General features: G+C 41.5%; 1 protein-coding gene across 7 annotated transcripts; it reads right to left on the bottom strand.

The window, feature by feature from the left end:
- Window positions 1-723: 723 nt before the first annotated feature.
- On the bottom strand, window positions 724-26,647 carry LOC115471522 (carboxymethylenebutenolidase homolog). 7 transcript variants are annotated; one of them, XM_030205169.1, is made up of 8 exons: window positions 26,489-26,647; window positions 26,312-26,366; window positions 22,593-22,627; window positions 13,760-13,996; window positions 9,639-9,746; window positions 6,245-6,387; window positions 5,362-5,453; window positions 724-1,141 (listed from the first exon to the last, which is right to left on the bottom strand). In XM_030205169.1, exons 4-8 carry the CDS (start codon window positions 13,972-13,974, stop codon window positions 962-964), a joined length of 738 nt encoding a protein of 245 aa, XP_030061029.1. In that variant the 5' UTR covers window positions 13,975-13,996; window positions 22,593-22,627; window positions 26,312-26,366; window positions 26,489-26,647; the 3' UTR covers window positions 724-961. The 7 variants fall into 7 exon arrangements, with proteins under 7 accessions (XP_030061029.1, XP_030061046.1, XP_030061014.1 ...); XM_030205186.1 differs by having other exon boundaries at window positions 26,312-26,341; XM_030205154.1 differs by lacking the exon at window positions 22,593-22,627.

The following is a 26,647-nucleotide window of genomic DNA, read 5'->3' as shown; positions in this document are numbered from 1 at the left end:
TTAGATGATGGCTGTGCACAGAAGAGGAAACAAAGGATCTCCTAAGTGGCTTCAACCTCTTTGGTAGCTGCCATCTTGAGGAAAGGGATGTGGCTATGGCATCACTTCCTGTCATATCACCAAAATGGGCAGGGCTTGGGATGGGGTTATGCCAACAGGGGGGCAGGGCTTAGGGTGGGACTATACGTGTGGTTAGGGGTGGAGTTATGTAAAAGAGGTATGGTTTGGGTAGGGCTACAAAGTCACACCCAGTGAGGTCATCAAGGGGCATGGGTGTGTTCAATTCTGATTGGCTGCTGGGACTAGAAGTGAGCATGACCACCTGTCAAAATATGCAAATTAGTTTTGGCAAAAGAAGGTGAGGTACACTACTACCCTGAATTCAGAAGTTATCCTACATAGGAAGTCTATTATATGCAGTATGCATTTTCTTCTCTAAATATTTTTGATGCTCAATTGTAAACATTCTGGACTATTCTTAAAAGGTGGCTGTAAGTTTGGGTTTTTTTTTTTCTTTAAATAAAGAAATTAATGTGATAGTATGTGAGCTGTATTCATGGAGGATGTGTGTTTTGTATTTGGTTTAGGTCATTTAAAAAGCATACAGTATACAGTACATACAACAAAATAAAACCTCATAATAGCCATGATTGCTTGCTCAAGTTTAATTGCAACATTTAAAAAAATACTTTCCTGACAATTTTTTATTTCATTACTGAATCATGCTGAAGGTTAATTGCAAAATTTTAAAAATACTTTCCTGGAAATTTCTGATTTCATTACTAAATCATGCTGTCTAAAAGTCTTTAGATTACAGAATTTTGTTTTCAAAGTGCCTGCCTTAAAACCTCTATTACTTCCTTACAAAATCCACTGCAGGCTATTTTTATTCTCTAACCTCCAGCTAAAGCAAGAGAAATAGCACTGTCAGAAGATAGGTAGCCAAAGAAGAACCAGAAAATTAAATGTATTTGTTCAGCCACATAATCATGTCCCTTCTTGCTTCCTCAATATAAGGTTTATCCTCAGGATTAACATCTTCTCTCTTGCGGTGAACAAATCCATGAGTTTGTCCAGGATAAACTTTAACTTCAAATTTGGTCTTGCAGTGCGCCTTCAGTTTCTGTTCCAGTTCAGTGACCTGAAACACAAAGCATCCTGTTACTCTCATTCAGGTTCAGCTACAGCTTTTGCTTAGAGTGCATCTCATTTAAAAGCCAACACAGAAAGCTCGAGTTGAAGCTGTACGCCAATGGAGTAAATGAATTATTGTATTTTTACACATATAACGCGCCCAAGTATATAATGTGCACACCTGTAACATGGGCATATTGCAAGTCTATGCAAAAATAAACTGATATAATGTATCCACGAATATAGGGCTAAGATTCTATATAGTGCCTGAAAATTCTGCATGGGAAAAAAAATACCTTGAAGCGTATTCTCTAAAATACACCTATATATTATAGAATAGGCTTAAATTTCCATGCAGTACATAGCACCTCTCCACTTGACCGAATTTAGTCGCAGCCATTAACGTCATGTTTTACTTGGTGTAAATCAGGATGCCTAAATTAGGCACAGAGTAGATGTATTCTATAGTAATGCACATAGATTTTAGAAATGCCCATGCATCGCCCATGGTCACACTCCCTTTTCAACTATGCTTAGCAAGTTGTGTGTGTAAATCTTAATAAATGCCAATTATAGCTAATAAATGCTTAACATCCAATTAAGTTACACACATTATTATAGAATATGCTTCAATTTCCATATGGAAATTAAGGCGCAATATATAGAATCCAACAATTAAAGCAAATTGTGAAGGCAATCCCCTCCTAATACTTCTATCTGAACAACCACATACAAAAATGGAGAGGATAGATAAAGAGTCAACTGGCAGTAAATCTGACCATATAATAAATTTATAGGTTCAAGAGGTGACGCCTCAAGAAGCCCCCGGCTAAATAATTCAAAAGCTCACAGGGGCTGGGCCGCTTCATCATCGGCAACCACCTCTACAAATTTTTCTCTTATTGTTTTTCCTTTACTTAAAAATTTTTTGTTTTGCTGGCCCGCTGAAGCTGAGCATTCTTTAAGCTAAGATTGACGCAGACCATTTGACCCTGAGGCAGGTGACAAAACGCTGGCCACCGTTGGTCATGGTCATATTCAGCGTCCTGAGAGCCTAGATGGAATGCAAGCTAAGTAATTTTTGTAGTGAAATTTTTAAGTAAAGGAAAAACAATAAGAGAAAAATTTGTAGAGGTGGTTGCCAATGATGAAGCGGCCCAGCCCCTGTGAGCTTTTGAATTATTTAGCCGGGGGCTTCTTGAGGCGTCACCTCTTGAACCTATAAATTTATTATATGGTCAGATTTACTGCCAGTTGACTCTTTATCTATCCTCTCCATTTTTGTATGTGGCAATATATAGAATCCCAGGGATAACGAACACTATACCAATTTATTTTTCTAAGACGTGCTAATTGCCAAACTAATACATTTGTTTTTAAGGGCTTTTCTTTTTAAGTACTTGCAGGCATTATTACTGAACAAAACCCGCAAAAACCTAAAAAGAAAAAGAAAAGGAAAAGGCCTTAAAAACAAATGTGTTTGGCAATTCGCGTGTCTTAGTAAAAATATACTGTTATAGCACACTCATGCATATAGCGTGCAGGGATGTGTACTGTTTGTACAACGTGCATGTTATATGTATGAAAATATAGTATATGCTAATAGAATCTGTGCTAAACTTGTGCAAAGATGTGTGTTCTCACTGATTAGCATTCTATTCTGTGCATAAAATTTTTGCAATGCTATTTATACACAGATTAGCACTCTGACGAGAAAGAGCCATTTTGGATCTGGTCCTTGGTGATATGCAGGGCACAATACGAGAGGTTGCAGTGTTGGGTCCCCTGAGAAACAGCGATCATAACATGATCAAGTTTGAGCTACTATCTGGGATGAACCCGCAAAGGAAATCTACTATAACTGCATTTAATTATCATAGGGCGAGTGTAATAAAATGAGGAAAATGGTTAAAAAGAAGATAAAAGGTTCAGCTGCTAAGGTTAGGACACTAAATCAGGTGTGGATGTTATTAGAACATAATGAGTAGCCATACTGGGTCAGACCAATGGGCCATCTAGCCCAGTATCCTGTTTTCTAAACAGTAGCCAAGCCATGTCACAAGTACCTGGCAGAAACCCAAATCGTGGCAAAACTCCATACTACAAATCCCAGGGCAAACAGCTGCTTCTCATGTCTGTCTCAACAGTAGGCTATGGACTTTTCCTCCAGGAATTTGTCCAAACCTTTTTTTAAACCCAGATACGCTAACCACTGTTACCATAGCCTTTGGCAAAGAGTTCCAGAGCTTAACTATTCGTTGAGTGAAAAAATACTTCCTCCTATTTGTTTCCACTATTTTGCCCAGCACCAATGTCAGGCTTACCGGTCTCTAATTTCACGGATCACACTGGAACCCTTTTTAAAAATCAGCATCACATTCGCCACCCTCCAATCTTCAGGTACTATGAACAATTTTAATGACAGGTTACAGCATAATTACCAACAGCAAATCAGCAATTTCCTGCTTGAGTTCTTCGAGTACCCTTGGATATACGCCATCCAGTCCAGGTGATTTACTACTTTTTAATTTGTCAATTTAGCTCAGCACCCATCTTCCAGGTTCGCAGAGATTTCTTTCAGTTCCTCCGCATCATCACCCTTGTAAACCTTTCTTCTGTAAAGACCAAAGCAAAGAATTCATTGAGTTTCTCCACTACGACCTTGTTCTCCCTGAGTGCCCCTTTTGCTCCTTTGTGATCTAACAGTCCCACAGATTCCCTCACAGGCTTTCTGCTCCTGGTGTACTTTAAATAGTTGTTACTGTGAGTTTTAGCCTGTGCAGCAAGTTTCTCTTCATATTCTCTTTTAGCCTTCTTTATTAATGCTTTGCATCTGACTTGCCAGTGCTTATGTTGCTTCTTATTTTCTTAATTTGGGTCCATTCTTTGAAAGACATTCTTTTGGCTGTAATAGCCTCTTTCACGTCACCTTTTAATCATGCTGGCTGTCATTTTCTCTTCTTTCCACCTTTGCAAATATGTGGAACACATCTGGTCTGGTCTTCCAAGATGGTATTTTTGAATAATGTCCACGCTGGATTTAGTGTCCTAACCTTTGCAGCCGATCCTTTTAGCTTCTTTTTAAGCTTTTTCCTCATTTTATTATAGTCACCCTTCAAAAATTAAATGCAGCTACTGTAGAATTCGTCTGTGGGGTCATCCCAGATACCAGATCACTGTTTCCCAGGGGACCCAACACCGCCACCTCTCACACTATAAAAGGGATGGTGTGAAGCCCCACCCAGCACATCCCAGGATGCATGGGGCAGGGAGGGACACTGCCATTTTCCAGGCACTGCCGATGGAAGAGGAAGGAGGCCACCTCCCTCCTCCAACTGAAGATAAGGGGGGGTGGGGAAGGGCCGCTAGACCACCAGGTTGGGGAGGGGAGTTGACTGGGCCACCAGGGACATTGGCTGATGCTGGACCTCCAGCCCCGTCACTGCCGTCACTGGGGGGGGTGGGGGGGGTTAAGTCAGGGTTCCTGCAGGGGGCTGCTGCATTGGGGGGATTGGGGGCCCTGCTAGCATGCAAATGCATGCTGGACAAGGCTCACCATTCCTACCAAATGGTCTGCAAACCCTAACGCCAGTAGCGTAGGGTTTGCTGCAGCCAGCGAGCCAATCTTTGGCACTCTGGTTGCTGATCATTGGAAATGAATAGGTTTAACCCTGTTTTGCATGCATTTGCATGCTAGTTGCATTCAGAGCCCACGAGCGTGTTGTTTCACACACTCTGGGGCTCTGATCATGGGGCAGTAGCAAATGCAGGCACTAGTAAGGCGCTAATTGCCTCTAGCGCCTGCGCTTGCTTCTGCTTATTCTTGCTAAGAAACTAGTTTCTGCTTTACTGCTAATTTTGTAAGAATAAACAGTTGCTAACATGATAAGATTGTTTAGTTTGTAATCTTTTTGTGGTTGCCCAGGCTGGTGTCCAAGAATATTACAGTTGAGGGTATTTGGTTTGGGTAGGGGCTTGGGTTCTGGTTCTGTGATCCAGCCAGCCCCGAAGACCCAAACACAGCACAACCCCCCCCCCCCCCCCCCCCCCCAAAAAAAAAAAAAAATTTTGATCCTATCATAATGATATCATTAGTACCCTGTTAACACAGTGTCTCATTGATAATCAAAAATGCCCCTGCACCTCATACAGCCCATCAAATAACATATATTTGTAGTTCGCTGCACTCTTTTTGTAGAAATTAGTCACTTGAAAACTGCAACTTACTTGTTCCAGAGGAATGACAGGATCTTTTTCACCAAAAATAAAGAACGTGGGGTTGAGCAAATTGTATCGGTCTTCAGTTTCTTTGATTATTCCTGAAAAAAGGTGTACCATTTTATTTATTTAAAAGTTTTATATGCCACTTTCCCAGCCTTAGAAAGATTGTCCAATGCAATTTGCACCATCTAAAACAAGCCTGCCATGAGTGGGAAAGCGCGGGTACAAATGTAACAAAAAAAAAACCAACCACAATCAAAGAAATAAAATTGTTACATTAAATTAACACAATCTCATTCCCAGCCTTCCTCCTATCCACCCTGTCAAAAAAAAAAAACAGACATACAACCAGAAAACTTCCAATAAACACCAGAATTGGCCTCAAAACCAATCACCCTTTTTTTCTGCACGTGTACCAAATGATATTGTGACATGGTGAAATACTAAGAGGAAGGATATCAGCAACCCAGTAGATTAGGTTCTCTACTAGTTCAGCTAGAGCAGGGGTAGGCAACTCTGGTCCTCGAGAGCCGCAGGCAGGTCAGGTTTTCATCCACAATGAATATGCAGGAGATAGATTTGCAAGCACTGCCTCCATGGTATGCAAACCTATCTCCTGCATATTCATTGTGGATATCCTGAAAACCTTACCTGCCTGCGGCTCTCGAGGACTGGAGTTGCCTACCCCTGAGCTAGAGCAATGTTCCTTTAGCTCCACAGTAAAAACCCTTGTTTGAAGCCAGAAGGCTGAAAACACAAATTCTGAGATCCTCGACTGAAAAAAAAAACAAAACTAGGTCATGGTAATGCAGAGCAAACAGTAAGTGTAGAACCTGCGTAAATATCGATACAGTGCAGATATATTTGAGTAGGTGGATCTACAGCTTACCATACACTGATACTCCAGCCTTTATCTCTGGGTACTTCAGCATCAGGTGATGGGTAACAACTCCACCCCAACAAAAGCCAACCATCCCAAACTTCTTTGCATTGCACTGTTCCTTCAGGTACTTCAAGGTAACTTCAGCCTCCCTAAACCATACAAACAAACAAAAACAAAAAAAAGATTAAAAGAAGTTTTGAGTGGTAAGGTACTAAGAATGAAAAGTGCCCCACCTCTACAATTACAAAAAAAGCCATAATTTTGATCTCAAAAGTGTGAGGCCTCATCACAGAGTCTAAATGTTACATTTTCTTCCACATTCAACTAGTTTAACCTGGGGCACTCTCTCACTTCCAGAAGCTCTTCCTTGCATCTTGGTCTTTGCTGGAAGGAGCTCACATTCTGACAGAGGACGATACGCTTGGGAAATGGATAGAATAAATCTAAACACTAAGGGCCTCTTTTGCCAAACCGCGCTAGCGATTCCCACGCAGCATTGCCGATGAAGCCCATTCAAAGTGAATGGGCTTTGTCGCCATTACCACATCCTGAATCGCTAGCACGGTTTCGTAAAAAAGGCCCCAGGTATTTCACAGATCCCACCATCCAAAATCCTACCAGCTCTCAAATGTTTTCTTCAAGTTCTGTCTTTCTGCAGAAAGTGGCATCATCTGTAGATGAGACTTCAGAAATTATGTTAAATTGTTTCTGCTTTTTTTTCTCTCTCTCTCTGCTACATGGTTTCTTCAGTTTCTTTAAATTTATTGTTGTGTATTGTTTCAGTTTTTGCCTGAGCAGCAATTCTGTCATCCCTGTAGGTAAGCGATTAAGATAATGTGCCAAGTTTGCAAGAGAGCTTAACACATCAGGCCCCTGAAAATATTTAGGAATTAGTGAGGCTAATTCCCAGCAGCCCATCAAAGTCAGAGAGGGGTTTTGGTTGCTTTTTAAACTTCTCAGGTTATCAGCTCTGCTAGCAGATTTTTGTACTGCTGATTTACATCTATACCAAATTACTTTGCTGCTTGAAGGCTCTTTCCCTGGGGGTGGCAATGACAGCCTTCCAAAGCTTAATCCAGTGGGAGCTCCATACAACAACTAGCTGTGTTTTATGCTGGTCCCTGAAACAGCGACGGACTTGTCTGTACGAACACAATATCAGCTGCTTCAGAAGAGACTACTGGACATTTCATTGTTCAGTTTAAGAGAACTTAAGTATGAAGCTATGCTGTTTAAGATTTTTTTTTATGGGGAAAAATCCCCTTTTTTCTGGTACTAACATAATCAAGTTTTTTTTAATTCATTTATTTTAATACTGATGATATGAAAGCCAATCTAAGTGGTTCACATGAATAAGTTAAAAACAAATACTGCTTTGATTGTAATTTCAAATACATTGAGCTAGGGTTGTTGACTTATGAAATTTCAACCACTGGTTGAATTTAACATCAACTATTTCCCACTTTCAGGTCTTTTAATGCAAAATATCACATTTATAAATAAACTAGTAAAAAAGGCCCGTTTCTGACACAAATGAAACGGGCGCTAGCAAAGTTTTCCTCGGAGTGTGTATGTTTGAGAGAGTGTATGTGAGAGTGACTGTGTATGAGAGAGAGAGTGAATGTGCGAGTGTGTGTGTGTGAGAGAGAGAGAGTCTCTGGGTGCGAGTGTGTCTGTGAGAGAGAGTGTGTGTGTGAGAATGAGTGTGTGCAAGTGTATATGTGAGACACAGTGTGAGAGAGAGAGAGAGAGAGAGAGTGTGTTTCATACAGATACAGTGTGTGCAAGAGAGAGAGTGTGTGTGAGACACAGAGTGAGAGAGAGAGAGAGAGAGAGTGTGTTTCACACAGATACAGTGTGTGCAAGAGAGAGAGTGTGTGTGAGACACAGACTCTCTGTGAGACTGAGTGTATGAGACCAAGAGAGTGTGTGAGTGACTGTGTGACACATAGAGAGTGAATGTGATACATTGTGAGACAGAGTGTGTGAGAGAGAGAGAGAGAGTGTGTGTGTGTGTGTGACAGAGATACCTCCCCCCCCTCTCTCTCTGGTGTCTGAGCGTTACTGTGCAGGACGCTGAGCTCTGGCTGTGCTTCAAGGAACTGACCAATCCTATTTAATAGAATGCACCTTCAACATTCTGAAGCCGAGAAACCTTGTGTGGTTGGTCACTTCTGCTTGTGAAGAACCCGGAAGTACGTGATGTCAATTCAGGAGATGGATACAGAGTGTAGGAATGCCTCAGCCATGCAGTCAGCTTCAGAATGTTGGAGGTGCGTTTTATTATATAGGATATAACATTTCTATACACAAAATCCAGCACAGCAATGTTCCCAATAGGTTAATGTGCTCCACTTCTGTGTGCTGGTGCAGCCTGTCATCTTCTTCTCCAGCCTTTAAGTGCTCTCCCCCCACTCCACACACCCCCCCCCCCAAAAAAGAAAAAGCTATTACATTATCATTCATAATTATGACCACTTGATTCATGGCTGTCATAGTCGCTCAGTTGGTTGCATTGTATGCCTGTGTTATCTTATGGCAACAGAAATGTAGGCCAGTGGTTTTCAACCCAGTCATCAGGGACCACCTGGCTAGTCAGGTTTTCAGGATACCCACAATGAATAGGCATGACAGACATTTGCATGCAATGTAGGTGTGCATGCTAATACATCGCATGCATATTTAATGTAGATATCCTGAAAACCCAATTGGCCAGATGGTCCCTGAAGACTGGGTTGAAAACTACCAAGCTGCCTGCTATTGTCTAACCCAGTAGTTCCTAAACCTGGTCCTAGAGGCACCCCAGCCAGTCAGGTTTTCAGGATATCCACAATGAATATTCACAAGAGAGATTTGCATACACTGCCTCCACTGCATGCAAATCTCTCTCATGAATATTCATTGTGGATATCCTGAAAACCTGACTAGCTGGGGTGCCTCCAGGACCAGGTTTGGGAACCACTGGTCTAATTAAAGATATTTGCCTGTTGAAAGACATAAGATAACCTATAGCATGGAAGGGAAACCAAGCTAGTCTTAACATGTATCTTCCCATAGCTGATGCTATAGACAATATATTTATATAGAGATGTGTCGTTAATAAAAGACAAACTCTGAAAGAAAAGTGGGCTGGCCAGTCGGTATAGATTTAGTAAATATTACCCAGCTGAATTGCATCTTTAGATAAAATGTTAATTCTCTTTTCAAATAAAATCTTTGGTAGTAGATGATGTAAGAAAACTGTTTTCGTCATTATCAGTTGATGTCCCTCTCATCAGTTCAAGACATCAATTAACATGGGGAAAATGCCTCCTATCATTCCTGCAACTTTTTTTGAAAACTGGTTTTAATAAGATCACATGCCACAGTGTACATGAAATGCAGTAAATGTACAGATTACTTGTCTGTTTTTCTTGCTGGTCGGGTTTTCAGCCATTCCTGAAAGGTGGCCCAATCAGCACTTGGGCTCCAAGCTTCTTTCCCAACAAAAAGGTCTGGGCAGATGGCTCTGTATGAGAAAAAGAAAATTTTAAAGAAAAACCTCCTAAACACATTCTAGTGTATATTTATTGCTAGTTCATTCTAAAATGGCCATTTAAAAAAATACTGCCATCTATTTTGGGATTTGATAATAGAATGCCAATGCGTGAAGTACAAAAAAAAAAGACATGTTTTAAAAAGAAAGGCAACCTAGGTGCCTACATACCTTTATAAATACAGGCTTCCAGATTCAGCCCTAATAGAGCACAAATGTTAATGCACAAACTTACACCCACTCTGAATAAGCTGTTAATGTGTGTGTATTTTATGCAGATGTATCCTTACAAATTGGAATATAATCTGTCAGTATGTACATCTTAGAAGGATTTGTACATCGTTCAATGATTTCTAACGAGAAGCCTGAATTTCGATGACATGATTTGAAGAGAGGGGTCATCCGGGTAAAGCTTTAAGACAAGCATATTTAAGAGCATGCTTTGCTCAGAATGTTATTACAATATAAAACACAAGTGGAACAAGATCACTTAATATGTGTTCTGCCCTTTTCTTCTCATGTATACCTAATTATTCAATCTTTAAGAGCACATTGGCATTTATTACAACTATATTCTGGTTTTGACGAATTCCCAATTACTGCCTACAAACGAGGGAAGACTATTGGAGAATTGTCGACACCACAAAGATATTTCCAGTATTCTAATCGTGAAGTCTCAGGGTCCCATGAGGCATGTGGGCATTTCCAAAGTAAGCACCCTCACATATACTGGATCAGTGTGGGTAGCTCCTAACACTGGGCACAAGCTAGAATCTATTCAAAACACTATTTGTAATAACAATAATGTAGTTTACATCACTGAATGTTCATGCAAGTTGGTCTATGTTGGCAGAAGCACTCGTCTGATTAAACAGATTTAATGAACAGAAATCCAGGATCATTACAGAGACATTACAAGTCCTGCTGCTTGCTCATTGGCAGCAACTGAATCACCATTGGGAAGATCGGGAATAATAGATTCAGTCATGATGGGTTGAGAGAGTGGCCATTTGGAAAAATTATTAAGTTTTTGAGAGCAATTTTGGATTTATACCTTACGAACTGTCAGCCCTATGGGCCTGAATGCTGAATTAGAATGGCCCACCCTAATTTAGGTCCAAGCTCCTGATAGGTGGAATTCAGGATCAGCTGTTCTTTAAAATTTCAATTCAAATGCGTAGCCGCTATCTTGATGACACTAGAGCTTTGTTGTCAGCATTTATGGCAGGCATCTAAACTTGGTGAGAAATAATCTTATAAGTTACCTTTACTCTAAATGATTTGTAAACTCTAATACAGTGTATTCATTTTCATCTAGGCGGGTCATCCTTGAAACAGCCGCCAGTCGGCAAAACATGTTACATGTCGAATAGAAGAACCCTTCATAGCCAACTTCATTCATTAAAAGCTAAGTGGCTTACCCACAGCATAAGATAGTATCTATTGTTTAAACACATAAGATTTGAGATGATAGTTTATTTTCACTATTGAGCATTACTAACAAGAATATAAGAATATTAAGACCAAATATTTAGAGACCGGTGATGAATTTGGGGTGGTCAAATGAGGCACTGAAGTTTGTTAACCGCTTGATCCCCACACTGAGGTCCATTAAACTTTCATAAAACATTTGAAGTGTTTATATGCAAGCTTGGATTGTCCATTATTAGTGATATACAGAATTCAGCTTATGAAGTATATTTTCATTCCACTTCATATTGTGACTAATATTTTATAAAATATGTATATACAACCCTGCTTTCATACTACATCCCTGAGAATACCTATGCAGAGTTTTCATTAAACTAGGCACCCTTTGTCTATGCTTTTCTGTGCAAAGAATAAAAGCACCAAGAGCCTTCACAAATGGAACAAGTCTTTAATTCACAACATAGATCAGTCTTATATATCAATTGACCCAACATGGGCTGTGTTTCAGCTCACAGCGCCTGTGTCAGTGATCTATATAAAATATGACAATAAAAGAAAAAAAATACATTAACAGAAAAATTACAAAAATATAACAAAAGAAGAAAAAATTAATTATAAAAAATTGAAAACATAAAATATAGCAAAATACGGGGGGCCCTTTTACAAAGTGTCGGTAAGTCCAACACTGGCTGACCGCACACTAACCCAGAACTACCGCTGGCCAACGCGGCCACCAGCGGTGGTTCCGCCTCGAGTGCGCGCCATTTACAGTGCGCCGGAAAACATTTTTTATTTTATAGTGCTGCACTAACCCAGTGGTAATCAGGCAACCCTGCACACTGCATGGTTACCACCAGGTTACTGTGGGAGCCCTTACCGCCACTTCAATGGGTGGTGGTAAGTGCTCCCTCCCACATGGCCACACGGTAAGAGTAATCTTATCGCATGGCCATTTTTTTTAGAGGCTTTTTACCTTCTGCGGTAAAAAGGGCCCTGACGCACAGGAAAAACAGCCGCTACCGCTGGGTCCTTTTTCCTGCAGCTTAGTAAAAGGACCCCACAATACCTCAAGTAATGAATCCAGGAGATGGATATTATAACATAAAAGCATATACCAATATAAAAACAGGAACCAATAAAGACAGATATACATAAAAAACAGTGTAATCTAGAGGATGATTTTCTGTGGTTATGCAATTATACAAAAGCCTTTTTCTGTGTTAAAAAAGGCTTTATGGTTTTTTTTCTATAAAGGGGAAGGTGCAAAAATTACAATATTCTAGCAATTTGTGCAATAACCCCCTCATTCTATAAAGTCACCAAAATTACTAGCATTTACATGTGATATGAAAAAGGGGGTGCAGAAATGGGAGGGTCATGGATATAACGGGACTACCACGGCCCAACAAGGCCCTTGGCGGTAGTCTCACCCCGAGCACGTGCCATTTCCGGGGAAAAGGAAAACCCCCAGAAATGGCTTGCGCGGCAATAACCCAGCAGTAATCAGGCATCGCCGCGTGCTGCCTGGTTACCGCTGCGTTAACGCAGGAGCCCTTATCGCCACCTCAAAGGGATCCCCGTCACATGGGCATGTGGTAAGATTTCTCTTACCGCATGACCATGTGTGCCTGGGGTCTTTTTACCTGCTGCGGTAAAAAGGGCCCTGGCATGCGGGAAAAATGGCCCCTGCCACCAGCGCAGGGCCCTTTTTCCCACAGCTTGGTAAAAGGGCCCCTCAGACGTGTATGTCTGCACCGTGTTTCAGTTGGTGCAAATGGCATATTCCCAGGCATAAGTGAAGGTGTCAGCTGTGCTGGATGTCTGTACATTTTTTTTTAACAAAGTACCCTGGGTAGTTTTATCTATTCATATCTGTTTGAACATCATTGTGACCCCTGAGGCAGGTGTTTTATCACGCCGAAACATGACCGTGTTGGGTCCTGCTGTACAAGCATAGAATAAAGTATCTATTAGGTGCTGGATTCCTGTTTTGGAGAGTCCATTGTCCATCCTGTACTCCTTTTTTATTGGACTTTCTATGTGAGGTTTCTCCTGTTTGCTCGTGGCTCCATATAAGAGAGTGCACCAAGGCAGTTTTGTGAAAGGGCCCCAAATGGCATGCTCACCTCTAATAAACACGGTGTTGCAGACTGTTCCTCTGCATGGAATTTGAAAACAGCAAAAAAAATAATAATAATAATCTGAAAATACTCCTTTCCTTTCTCAGTTATATTTTAAAACAAAATGAGGGGAAAAAAAAAGACCAAAAAAGTAATGTAGGAGAAATAGGAGCTATAGTCCTTCATGGGGGCATAGGCCTGAGGAATGTGGGGTAGATCAGCCACTCTACAAAATCTCACTAATAGCAAATGTCAGAGGAAATTCAGGTCAACTGAGCAGACAACTAGAGTGCAGTCAGGGGAAGTCACTCTAAGTTGCCAAATAGCAGAATCGAGAACAGACATACTAAGGAAATTAAAAAAAAAAAAAAATCCTTTATGTGCACTGACCACTTTTTTAATGTATCAAATAAGATTTCTGTGAGTGTCACTTACATGTATCCGTTAGCTGCGAGCATATCAACCATGTATCTCGTGTTTGGAAGGTCCCAGCCAAATATATCTTGTACTACAATGACTGCTTTATCAGAGCTGTACTGCGGTTTGCAAAGATAAGCCTTGATATGCTCAACTTGCACCTCTTCGCCAAGCCCCCCATATTCAAACTTGTCACCAATGTCACATGGGCAAGGACATGCTTCATTCGCCATTATGAAAACATCTACAGGAAAGCTGCAAGAAGAGAAGATAGAAATTAGTCACCTTCCAACAAGTTAAATACAAAAAGGAGTATACATTTTTTAAAAATATAAAGAAATATAGCTCAAGACTGCAACTTGTCATTTCTAGCACAACTGGAAATTATATATATTTGTAAACATATGCTTTAATCCTCCTGCTTTGGAAAATGATTATAATAAAGTCACGCCTTCAGTGAAGGAGGGATGACGTGATCAGGTTAGGTTGCAGCGGGCCAGGATAGTTCCCAACTGAACTGGAGGGAGGTACACAATGGCAGCCTGACCACATACACCATGTGAGCCACTCCTTCCCCAAAATGCCCTTTTCCTCCCCCCCCCCCTCATTTTTATTATGACCTGTGGACAAAGGGGAAGAGGAAGAAGTGACTCAGAAGCCCTCCTTCCGAGGCTCCTGCGCTTTTGAGAGGGTCGATGGGTTTTTGTTCGGTGTCAATGCATTGTCTTGGAGGAGCTAGAGATGTCTGTGGAGGGAGTGAGTTTAGGAGGAGCTGCAGATTAAGCCACCACTCTCTACCCCCACGTGGTGAGGGTACATCCATCTTTCCTACAGGACCCTTGGAAGATCTTGCCACTTCCCAAGTTGTATGGCCTATGAGCCAGACAGGAGAAGGAGCTCTTTTGTGATAACTATACATGAAACATTCACACGGATACCTAAGGTTGCTGGAGTGTCAACTGGATCAGTACTAGCTGGCAGTTCCAGAGTGAGCCTAGAACTGGGTCTGAGTTTAAGCTGTTCAGTGTCTACAGGGGAGTCTTGGAGTACAGTTATCCTGAGACAGAAATATAATCCAGATAGTTCTCCAAACCTCACCAAGGCAGTTCTGCATGGACACTAATATTTAGAAGATTGTATTCAACAGCTCATGAAAATAAGTGGGTCAATTCTCAAGAGCATTTATCCAGAAAACAACACTTGCTATCTAGATAAATTATGCTGACCAGGATGATCCTCACTCTTTCCTGCATGCTGCCACTGATCCATCTCACTTCCGCCTCTTATTTAAAATGGCTGCTGAGACTACAAATGGTGGCCTTGCAAGATTCCCGCTGTCCCCACTCCCATGTAGTTCTCCACACCCAAGTCTCCTATCAGGAGCACAAAAACTTACCCTCTCACTATACAAACATACGGGACTCAACTTGATAACAGAAGAGGGCCTTGACAAAATCCTGAGAGGCCTCTGACCAACCACCTGCTCCCTTGACCCCCTGAAGTATACAAGAAGGAGCCTCGTAGGAGGCCTCAAAAATCATGAACTCCTCTCTTTCTATTGGGCACCTACGGCATTAAAAAAGGAAGTGCTGTGTCCTCTACTAAAAAAAAAAAAAAAAAAACCTTGACCAGAATAAACATAATAATTACCAGCCAGTATCCAACATTCCATTTCTAGGAGAACTTAATGTCAAACAGTCTGAACTCAGTTCAATGATTGGCTAGAAGAGAGAAAGTGACTAGATCTGTGCCTATCTGGACTCAGACCTGATTGTGGAACAAGTCCTTGTATCCATACTAGATCTTCACAGAAAGTCAGGAGATTTCCCTCATTGTTAGTACTGCTGGATTTCTCACTAGACCACAATATCATGGTAGCACAACTGGCAGAAACAGGTGTCAGTGACAGTACTTATCCGATAGCAAGGATTTGAAACAAGCAACAGTACATCATACTGCTCAGCAGCACCTCATTGCCATCATGGGTGTTGACCTTTTTGTCGCCTATTTTGTTGAATATTCACCTCAAGCTTCTAGCCGAGCAAATTTGGTCAATGGATATTTAGTTCTACAGTAATGCAGATGATGCACAGCTACTCATACCCAGTGGTGTGCTGGAGCAGGCTCTCACTGGCTCGCAAGAGCCGTTTGTTAAGTTTTTAAGAATTTTGGGAGCCGGTTGTTAAAGTAGGCCTCCCCATGGCTACTTTAACAACTGACTCCCAAAATGTGGGCTTGGGCCCCCTCCTGAATTCTCTTTTACTTTGCTGGCAGTGAGGCTGGCCCCACCAGCCAAGTAAATAGACTGCTGCTGCTCCCTGCTCCTTGTTTCTGACTCTGAGCATTAGGCTGGGACTTTTCATGCAAGTGCAAGAAGGTTCCATCATGCTGCTCAGAGCCAGAAACAAGCAGCAGAGAATGGTGGCAGTCCATTTATTGGCTGGTGGGGCTCGGCAAAGGTATGCCTAGCGTGCCCGCACAAGGGAGAAGAGAGAGAGGCATGTATTCCCACACCCCACCCCACCCCCAAAGTTTCAGGGCCGGCTATGCCCAGAGAGAGAGCCCGTTGTTAAAAATTTACCAGCACACCCCTGAGCCAGACTTAACTACAGTCCTGAATAAACTGACTGTTCAACAGCAATTCAAGAATGGGCTAAAAACAACAAACTTTGCCTGCTGAACGCAAGTAAAACTGAGCTCTTGCTTGTCCCGAACACAAACTGTTACATACCTGAAAGAAAATCTCTTTTAGGAATCATGAACGCCACTTAAATCAGATGTCGGAAATCTTGGGGTACACCTAGACAACACTAGTCCCCCAAATCCAAACAACCTCCATACACTGAGAAAGGGAAGTCTGGTCATAGTTGTTCATGCCATGATAACATCAAGGCTAAATTACTGTAATACTCTCTACATTATTATGCCTATGTTCTGCCCCGACAGTCTTGTACTGTTTTTATATTATAGCTCTAAAATTAGTTCTCACTTCTTAGAATTTTTAGTGCTGCAGTTACTTCCTGTCGTAGTATGTGAGCAACGTATTGTATGTAATGTGGTCCTATATGCACTGCAGCCACATAATTTCTTTGTGTGTGTGTTTCATTCTCTGAATGAGCATCATATGGTTGCATGGACTTAGGTAGTTAGTTCTTTCTTTTTCATAAATTGGTGTTTCTTTTCCTTTTTTTTTTTTTTTTTTTACTATTTTTATTGTAAACCACTTTAATTTGAATGCAACATAGGCGGTATAACAATTTAAGAAACAATAAACGATAGTGGAAACGGAGCTGAAGGAAAAGAATTGCTGTAGATAAAGAATGATTGATGTCCCTTATTACTGCGCTATGTGAAGCTGAAATTGGCTATGCGAGGGCTAGAAACACAAGGGAAAGGCAACATAATTAAATAAAAAGGAAAAATGTCATTTGGACTCGGGGTTAGCTCAAGGGATAGTGGTGCCCTCCTCCCAATTGCATCACTTGCAGCACCCCCACCCCCACCAGGGTTCAGCATTTCTCCCTCCTTTGGACTGGTATCTCTCCCCCCCCCTCCCCGGGTCCAGTCTCTTTCTCCCTCTCCACAGGTCAGCCACTATTTCCTCACCTCTCTCACTCCCCCGCAGTCCTGTCAAGTTTACGTTGGTCGCCAGCGGCAGCATAACAGGCTCCGTTCGACCAGCCCCCTCTGCCTCAGCCCACCCAAAGGAAACTGCATCAAAGGAAGCAAGATGCAGTACAGGGAAGACCATGGGGCTGGCCAAAGGAAGCCTGTCATGATGCTGCCGCCACCACTGGCGACCAACGTAAACTTTACAGGATAGCAGGCGAGTGAAAGGTGAAGAAGCCGAACTCGTTGGTTGGGGGGGGGGGGAGAAAAGGCTTAACCTGTAGACCAGGTGAGGTCAGAGGCTGGGTATTTTGATGCTCTTAATAGCTGGTGCTCTGGGCTAAAGACTCACCTAGTCCAATGGTTAAGCTGACCCTGTTTGCACTTCTGCTACAGCTCAGTAGAAGATCAATGTTATATTGAAGGCATTTTTATCAAATGTTCCATAACTCTTGGCATTTGTACTTTAAATGGTCCTACAATCTTCTCCCATGTTTACTAAGATAGACCTAGAACCCTACCCCATGACAAAACATCATTATCTGATATGTTGTAATAGAGGTGTACAAAATAAACAAAAACACAGAACACCGGACCTCTGCTGTACCATGTAGAAAAAAGGCGGAGGCAGCCTAAAGGAGATACGGATGTCACAGGAGCCACACTATTGGAACCAGTTGATAGATATGACCCCACACCAGTGGCATAGCCATGAGGGCCTGGGCCCCCCCCCCCAATTTGAATTTAGGGACCCTGGTTTGGCTGGCAGGGATTCCTAAGCTTTCCTCCAGCACTGTTCTCCACCGCACTGCATGCTCTGCTTCCCCTCACATCGTGCATGCTCAGTTTTAGTGAAACTACGCATGTGTAACACTTTGCATTAGGCGGGAGGGGGGTCCAGAGCCTAAAGTGGGGGGGGGGGCACATTTTAGGCCGCCTCCACCAGCCGCCACCCCTCCCTCGCCGCTTCCAAGGTACCTTTGCTGGTGGGGGTCCCCAACCCCGCCAGCTGAAGCGTTTATCTGTCCCACACTGGTCTCGCACTTGCTTCCTCTCCTGTTTTCAGTGCGCCATGAACTGCACGCACATTTTACACTCAGTTCCATTAAAATGAGAGCATGCACAGTGCAACTGGAAACAGGAGAGGAGGCGAGACCAGCACGGGACAGGTAAATGCTTCAGCTGGCGGGGGTTGGGGACCCCTGCCAGCCAAACGGGGGCCCTTGCCTCCGTGGCCCCCCATAGCTATGCCACTGCTTTGCATATGCTCAATTTCATTAAAACAGAGCACACGCAATGTGAGGGGAGGCAGGCAACGGGAGCGAACAGTGCTGGAGGAAGGCTTCTGTTGGTGAGGCTTGGTGTCCCCTGCCAGCCAAGGTATGTGGGGTTGCAGCGGGGAGGCGGGGCAAAATGTGCCCACCCACACACTTTGGGCTCCAGCCCCCCCCCCCCCATCTTGAATGATGTTATAGCTATTCTTGGGACCACATTATCTCTACTTCTCTTTGAACAGCATTGGCTCCTGATTAGTTCTAGGATTTTCAAGATACTACTTTTGACATGAATCACTTGTTTACCCTTTCCAAAAATACCAGGACTAGGGGGCACGCAAAGAAGCTACTAAGTAGTAAATTTTAAAATGAACTGGATTTAAAACAAATTGGAGAAAATAGTTCACTCAATGAGTAATTAAATTCTGAAATTCACTGCCAGAGATCGTGGTAAAAGCAGTTAGCTTAGCAGGGTTTAAAAAAAGATGGTAATTTTAATTTATTTATTTAGGTACATTTATACCCCACATTATCCCACAAGAGCGAGCTCTATGTGGCTTACAAAATAACAGATGGTTACAATTCAGGGAGAGTACAGATTCAATAAAGTCAAAGGGAGGGGTAAGTATATGTGGGTAAGAGAGGGGATGAGGAAGACTAGGTTTTAGAATTGTCAGAGGGATAAGCAATCTTGAATAAAAATCTCTTTAAGGATGTCTTGAAGAGCTGGTGGTCAACAGTCTCTTACAGCTGCCGTGGTAGAACATTCCAATATTTCGGGCTGACGTATGAGAAGGTTGTTGCAAAAAGCTATTTATATTTAACATGCTTGCAACTTGGGTAGTGTAAATTGAGGTAGGATCGAGCAGCCACAGAAGCATTTCTAGAAGGTAGATGTATCAAATCAAGCATGTAGGCAGGGGCTTCCCCATAAATAATCTTGTGGGACAACAAACAGTTTTTGAAAGTAATACAGTCTTTAATGGGAAGCCAGTGTAGAATAAAACGAAGAGGGGAAGCATGGGCGAAGCGTGACTTGCCCAATATTAGCCTTGCAGCAGTGTTTTGAGCTGTCTGGAGTTTGAGGATGAAATCACGGCATCCTGCATAGATTCCACTACAATAATCAATATGTGATAGGACCAACCAAATGAATAAGGGTTCAAAAGAGCTCTTTTGTGAGGAACTGCCTGATACGCATCAACCTCCACATTGAGTGGAACATTCTTCTTGTGATGAGTTTGGTTTGATTGTCCAGTAACAAGTGATTATCCAACAAAACACCAAGGACTTTCAGACAGAGATTTGTAGTGTGTGATCCTTAGTCCATAAGAAAAGTCCATAAGACATTATTAAGATAGACTTGGGGGAAATCCACTCCATAAGCAGCATAAAAATCGGTTTTACTGTTTTAGGATCTTACCAAGTACTTGTGACCTTTATTGGCCACTGTCAGAAACAAGATACTGGGCTTGATGGATAGCATTGTCCTTTGTGTCCTTTAGTTAAGGATTAACACAGCAAATATAGGAGAATGATCCCCTCCCACATTCCTGTCTTCCGGGCTGCTTCTATGCTTTTTGATTTGTTTGTTTGATTTTTTTGCTTGGTCATGATTGAAAGGTGGAGGGAAAAGCTCTTTCACAACCAACACCAATTAGTCCTATCACAGTAGTTCTTATCAGTTAACCATTATTTAAATTTTGCAGGCAATGAGTGAAAACTGGCTTCAGACTGTATTTTTTCACAGCAAAACAAACTCCCTTCCTTCTTCATAGAATGAAGTCGAACCCCCCCCCTTTTTTTTTGGTAGGTTTCATTTGCTATATAATTTACTGACAAAGATATTTAAAAATATATATATCTGAAAGCAAGGCAGGATTTACTATAAAGTAGACAAGCTACAGCTTAGCGCATGGCTTCCTGTTTCTCTAGCATGGAAAACTATTCACAATTTACTTCCTACTTACATCAAGGGGGGCTCTGAAAAGTTGCAGCTTAGGGGGTCACAATATGCATAAATCCAGCCCTATCTAAAAGGCCCATACACTGTACATTTGTATATGACTAATAAAAGCCTGGGGCTACTGAACAAATGTGTTAAAAGTGTTTCGTGGTAGTTTGCCTGTTACTGCGTATTAAAACGAGTACGACTGATTGTAAGAATTTTTCCCTGAGAGGGCACGGGCCAGCTAGGGGGTCTTTTACTAAAGATTAGCTCAAGTTATCTACAGCAGGGCCCATAGGAATAAAATGGGCCCTGCTGCAGATAACTTGAGCTAATTTTTAGTAAAAGACCTCCCTAATGCATTATAATTATCACACGCTAACTGGCTAATGCAGGGTTAATGCAGGAGCATTTACTACCTCCCATATAGGAGGTAGTAAGTGCTCCTATATTAAATACTCAGAAGGTAACATGCACTAATGGGAACATTAGCACATGGCCTGTGAAAAGAATGGGAAAGCCCTCATCAATCAAGTACCACATAAAATTTGGGCAGCCAGCTTTGGAATGCTCTACCAAGACCTATACGATTAATTAACGACTACTTGCCCTTTAGAAAAATGTTGAAAACTCACCTCTTTAAGCAAGCCTACTCTAATGTCCCAACCTAATCTTACCAACCTCCATTCCCAATTCTGTTCTGACTTAGATACTGACCTCATCATTGGTTTTACTTACCCCTCCTCCCCATTCCCCCTCTACGCATCCCATCCTTCTCTTCTCCATCTCCCCTTTATTATATCCTTCCTTACCCTTTTCCCCCCAACTTATACTATCCTGTCTACCCTATTTTATCCTAATCATACATTATCAAACATTATTCAAGCTCAACTTCATAATGTTTCACTACTGTTCTGAAATTTCTGTTATAAGACTTTGTATTTCGAATTACTATGTAAGCCGCATTGAGCCTGCATTGTGTGGGAAAGCGCGGGGTACAAATGTAATAAATAAATGAATAAGTTATCACACCTAAATTGCACGTGCAGTTCAAGTTGAACTATATAGAATCTGGGGGTTAGGGGCCCTTTTCTAACTTTAGATTTATTAGAATTTCACATTATAATCACAAGAAAAAAAAATCACACTTGCTACAGTAAAGAGCTGTAGGGAAAAAAATACGCATAAAGAAATAAAGAGAATGAAGAATAAGAAAAAACTCCTACATCTTCACTGGACCACAAAAAAATGGGGAAAACCAAGTCATAAAACAAAAGCAATAAGTAGTGAAGAAACTAACGTGAGATCTAAATAAGCAGCAGATCCAGTAACTGCATTTGAACATTCTATCTAGCAGACTAGCCAGTCGCAGCTGGAGCGACCACTACTTTAGAAGTAAAGGCAGTTAGCTGTTGCTGTTCATAAAAAAACATAGCATGCGCCCTTACATTTAACTAAGCATTTACGCAAAAAGAAAAGAGCTCCCAACTTCAACAAAGAAGGTTTCAATAACAAAAACTGTTGCCCCCTTTCTGCATGTCCTTCCACACATCAGGAAAGAGCCGGACTTTCGCATTCATAGAAGTTGTATCTTTATTTATAAGGATTTATTAACCGCCTTTATGAAGAGATTCACCCAGGCAGTATACAGCAGGTACCGTTTAACAGTATAATAGTGAAAATGACCAAATATAAACAAATACAATGGATGAGATAAGCTTAAGGACAACAAATATATATATATACATTTTTTGTAACAGCGCTGAAATTCAAATAACAGATATAATACAATGTCAGCATAATACTAAATGAGGCATCTAATAAAACGAGTTAGAACATTTAAACAACAATGTTTGTTCTTCCATACTAAAAAAACAAACATCTGGAGTAGCCGGTCTCTATCAAGGCCTAAAACACAAGCCACTAATAATGTAGCAAACTACAGGGTCAGAGTCAGATCTTTGCAAAAAAAATCAGTTAGGTCCAAACTGTCCATCTCTAAAGAAAGGACTCAACTCACCCTCCTTCCTCTTCACCTGCGGTAAATAATAGGCTCTAAAAACAGATGGAACAGAGTCCACAGTCACTTTCAAAACACTTAAACAAACTTTTTGTATATCTCTAAAGCTGATATTGCAGGTACATGTGGAAAGTTTATAAGTATCAGACTTTTTTTTTCTCCTATTTGCATTATCTAATGCATCCAACATGCGATGCATCCATGCCAGATATGTCTTTAATAACAGAAACTTCTGAAAGAGAATTCTGTTAAAGTTCTGTATAGATGATACCTTAGTCCTGTACATCTTCATCATATGTTTCCAGTTGTCTCCCCCTCTGTGTTGGAGGGATTGTAGGAAGCCTGGTACCATGGTCCATCTTTGGTGGTCTTGTGTGAAGGCTCGGGCCTACTGGAAAGCTACTCAGCATGGCTCGGCCAAGTCAGTGGTCTCTAGTTTTAGTTTTATTTTCTTGGAAGCCTCCTGGCCTTGCTAAGTCTCAGGCTCTATTGGTGCACCATGCTATGTGTGCAGCATGTGCGACCTTGGAAGCCTATTGGAAACATCCTACTGTTTACTCCTGCTGGAATTCTGCACAACTGCAGACCGCAGAATTTGCTCAAAATTCAGCAGCCATGCAGAGTTCCACATTTCTGCACAGAATCTGCGCTTCTGGCCTCCCAGCCCGCAGTAATGACTTGCTGGCAGTGCCAACGCCGCCATCCGCCCAAGCCTTGATCCTGCTGCCCACTCCCTGACCCCCTTGGCCTGAGTAAACCCTGGTGGTCTAAATGCCTTGTCAGGGGCAGGAAAGAACCCCACTTTTTCCTGCTCACTACCACTCCTCTGGACTGGTGCTGCTGATTTTCAAAATGGCCACAGAGACTTCAAGTGGTAATATTGTAGGACTGCTGCAGGAAGTCTCAGCGGCCATTTGGAAAAAGCAGTGGCACCAGCCTAGCGCAGCAGCAGTGGGCAAGAAAGAGTAGGGTTCCTTCCTGCCCCAAAGAAGTACTCCCATGCTGCTCCTGCCTCATGAGTGAGTGCAGAGTCGGCTGAAAAAAATATGGATGTGGGTGCAGGGAGGGAGAGAGGCAGAGAGCAGTAAACTAAATTTAAAAATTAAAAAAAAGTGAATGCTATATGTGTGGTGGGGGCTGTAAAAAAAACAAAAAAGGGGGATGCTATGTGTGGGTGGGTAGGAGGGGCAGTAAAAGGATCTCCACTCTCCCCGACCCTCTTCAACCTAATGATGACACCACTTGCCAAGTTATTATCCAATCAAGGCCTCAACCCATATATATATGCAGATGATGTGACGATCTACATTCCGTTCAAAGACAACCTAATGGAAATCATGGATATCATCAACCAAAGCTTCCAAATTATGTATTCTAATTAAAACTTAATGCTGAAACAACACAATGCCTTGTACTTACTTCACAACATAATACAAGCAAATTCACCTCCATAACCACACCAAACTTTTCCCTTCCTGTCTCAGACACCTTGAAGATCCTTGGAGTCACAATAGATAAAAATCTTACACTTGAAAATCATGTGAGGAATACAACCAAGAAAATGTTTCAGTCTATGTGGAAACTTAGAAGACTAAAACCTTTCTTCCCAAGAGACATTTTTCGTAACATGGTACAAACTATGGTGCTGAGTCATCTGGACTATTGCAATGCGTTGTATGCCAGCTGTAAAGAGTATATCATCAAGAAACTTCAGACAGCCCAGAACACTGCAGCTAGACTCATATTTGGCAAGACCAAATATGAAAGTGCAAAACCCCTTAGAGAAAAGCTTAATTGGCTTCCAGTTAAGGAATGCACTATGTTCAAAATTTGCACTCTGATTCATAAAGTCATCCATGGAAATGCTCCAGCCTATATGTCAGACCTCATTGATTTGCCACCCAGGAACGCTAAAAGATCAGCTCACACACTCCTGGGACTTCATTTCCCTAGTTGTAAAGGTCTAAAATATAAACTAGTACACGTGTCCTGCTTTTCCTACATTGGCACTCAGTTGTGGAATGCATTACCACTTGATCTGAAAACTATTTATGACTTAACCAACTTTCAAAAAACACTAAAAACTTGTCTTTAATAAGGCTTACCATAATTAATCAGTTATAAGAACTGTAAAACTTTACTACTTGCTTGATAGTTTGACTGTTTTCTGATTAGATTATACCCTTCTATGTTACATTTATTTCTTTATATGTAATTCATTTGTTTCCTTACGCTTGATTGACGCCTGTCATGTTGTAATATTGTGAGCCACATTGAGACTGCAAATAGGTGGGGAAATGTGGGATATAAATGCAATAAATAAATAAATAAAAAGGTGGATGCGATGTGTGTTGGGGGGGGGCTGGGAAAAATATGGAGAGTATGTGTAAACAGGGAGGGAGGCTGTAATATTGGTTAAATTATGACTAATAAACTTGCAGAATTTACAAATTTTGTGTGCAGAATTTTTAATTCTTTGGTATCTCTGTGGATAGAAAGACTATGGATTGCTCACCACCGTACCCTTTCTAAATGGTAGGTAATTTGGAAGGACCCATTTTTTTCCAGTATTGCTCTTGGACTTGTCTGGATCACTCTGTTTACTTGAGGAGGGTGGGTGTCAGGTGGGTTGGTTTTGAGGATGGGGGCATCCTAAGTTTGAAAATATAAAATTGTCAGAAGTTTTAGTTTTCTTTTCTTTTTTTTGCTGGGCCCACAGTATAGCTTTTATTGGTTTCTGGGTTGTTGGTTTTTTTTTTTTTTTTGCATTTGCTGTTTATACTGTGTCCTTTTGTGAATGAATATAGTTTGTTTGCACTGTTGGTGTGGCTTCAAGCAAGCAATAAAGTTCTCAAAATTAAAAAAAAAGTAATAGAAATTTCTGTTTGGTGGACCTAATGGAGGCTATTCTCATATCAGAGACACATTGTTTTAAACCACTTATATCTGCCTGAACAGTGCTCTGTTGCAAAACAAGTATCAAGGGCCCTTTTTATTAAACCTTAGCACATACTAACAGATATGAGCATGTACTAAGTACCACATGGCTTACAGGAATAAAATAGGCCATGCATTCATCCTTCAGGTTATCTGCATTGAATAGCAAATACCTTCATTACCTTATGCATATCCAGGGCCACACAAGGACTCACAACTGAACGTTGTACTTTGTTTTGCAGGTACATGAAGAGACTGATGGTTCTTCGTGTGGCTATCTGGAGAGTTAAAGTCGTGCTCAAAACGCATTTTTAAGCTAAAGCCCAATTAAATTGTGGGCAAAGTTTAAGGCAGTTCATTACACCAGCTCACCTCCCCTCCTTTCCATGTTTTCATAACCATGGTTAAAAAAAACCCTATATTAAAATTTGCCAAGAAGCATTGACAGATTTGTTGTATTACTGCCAGCAAACAGTTTCTTTAGCTGACAAAAGTTCCTTTCTTCAAAACCAAAAGCCTCAGTCTGGTAATATCCATGAATGTGCGGGTTAACGCCCACAACGGGAATTTTATGAATGCATGACAATTTTGCAGATTTTATTTTGTGGTGGTTGTTACACATCGACTTTCCATCAAAGAAAGGGCAGTGCAGTTTATGAACCTCTCGTATACTGAGCTGCTCACAGGGCCTGGTATGTCACGAATTCATGCGTGTAGCGTTTCCACAAACAGAAATAAGCACACATCCAGTATTTCTATTACACCACACAAACATTACTTACCAGTGCAGTGTTTAAACCCCTTTCTCGTACCTAGAAGGTAAAAACCATGTCAGCTCTGATGAGAAAACAAACAAACAAACATAAAAAGTGTGTTAAAATAAGATGAAGAAACTGATCTGACAGCAAACGTCAATGGAATCTTTCGATCGCCGTAAAACGTGCAACTCCACCATTTACCTTCTCTCTCCCAGGTCCGGACTAGTTGGGTCAGATTCTTGCGAATAAATAATCTCTGCTGCTTTAAAACGCTAGAGAGCGTAACTTCCGGATATTATTGACGTTCACTTGTCCTAGAGAACGTGTTTATGCAGACTTCCAGCTCTGAGTCTGCAATCT

Source organism: Microcaecilia unicolor, chromosome 1 (assembly GCF_901765095.1).
Source record: "Microcaecilia unicolor chromosome 1, aMicUni1.1, whole genome shotgun sequence".
NCBI lineage: Eukaryota > Metazoa > Chordata > Amphibia > Gymnophiona > Siphonopidae > Microcaecilia > Microcaecilia unicolor.
Note: the sequence above shows the minus strand (reverse complement) of the source record. Positions and strands in the feature narration are given on the sequence as shown.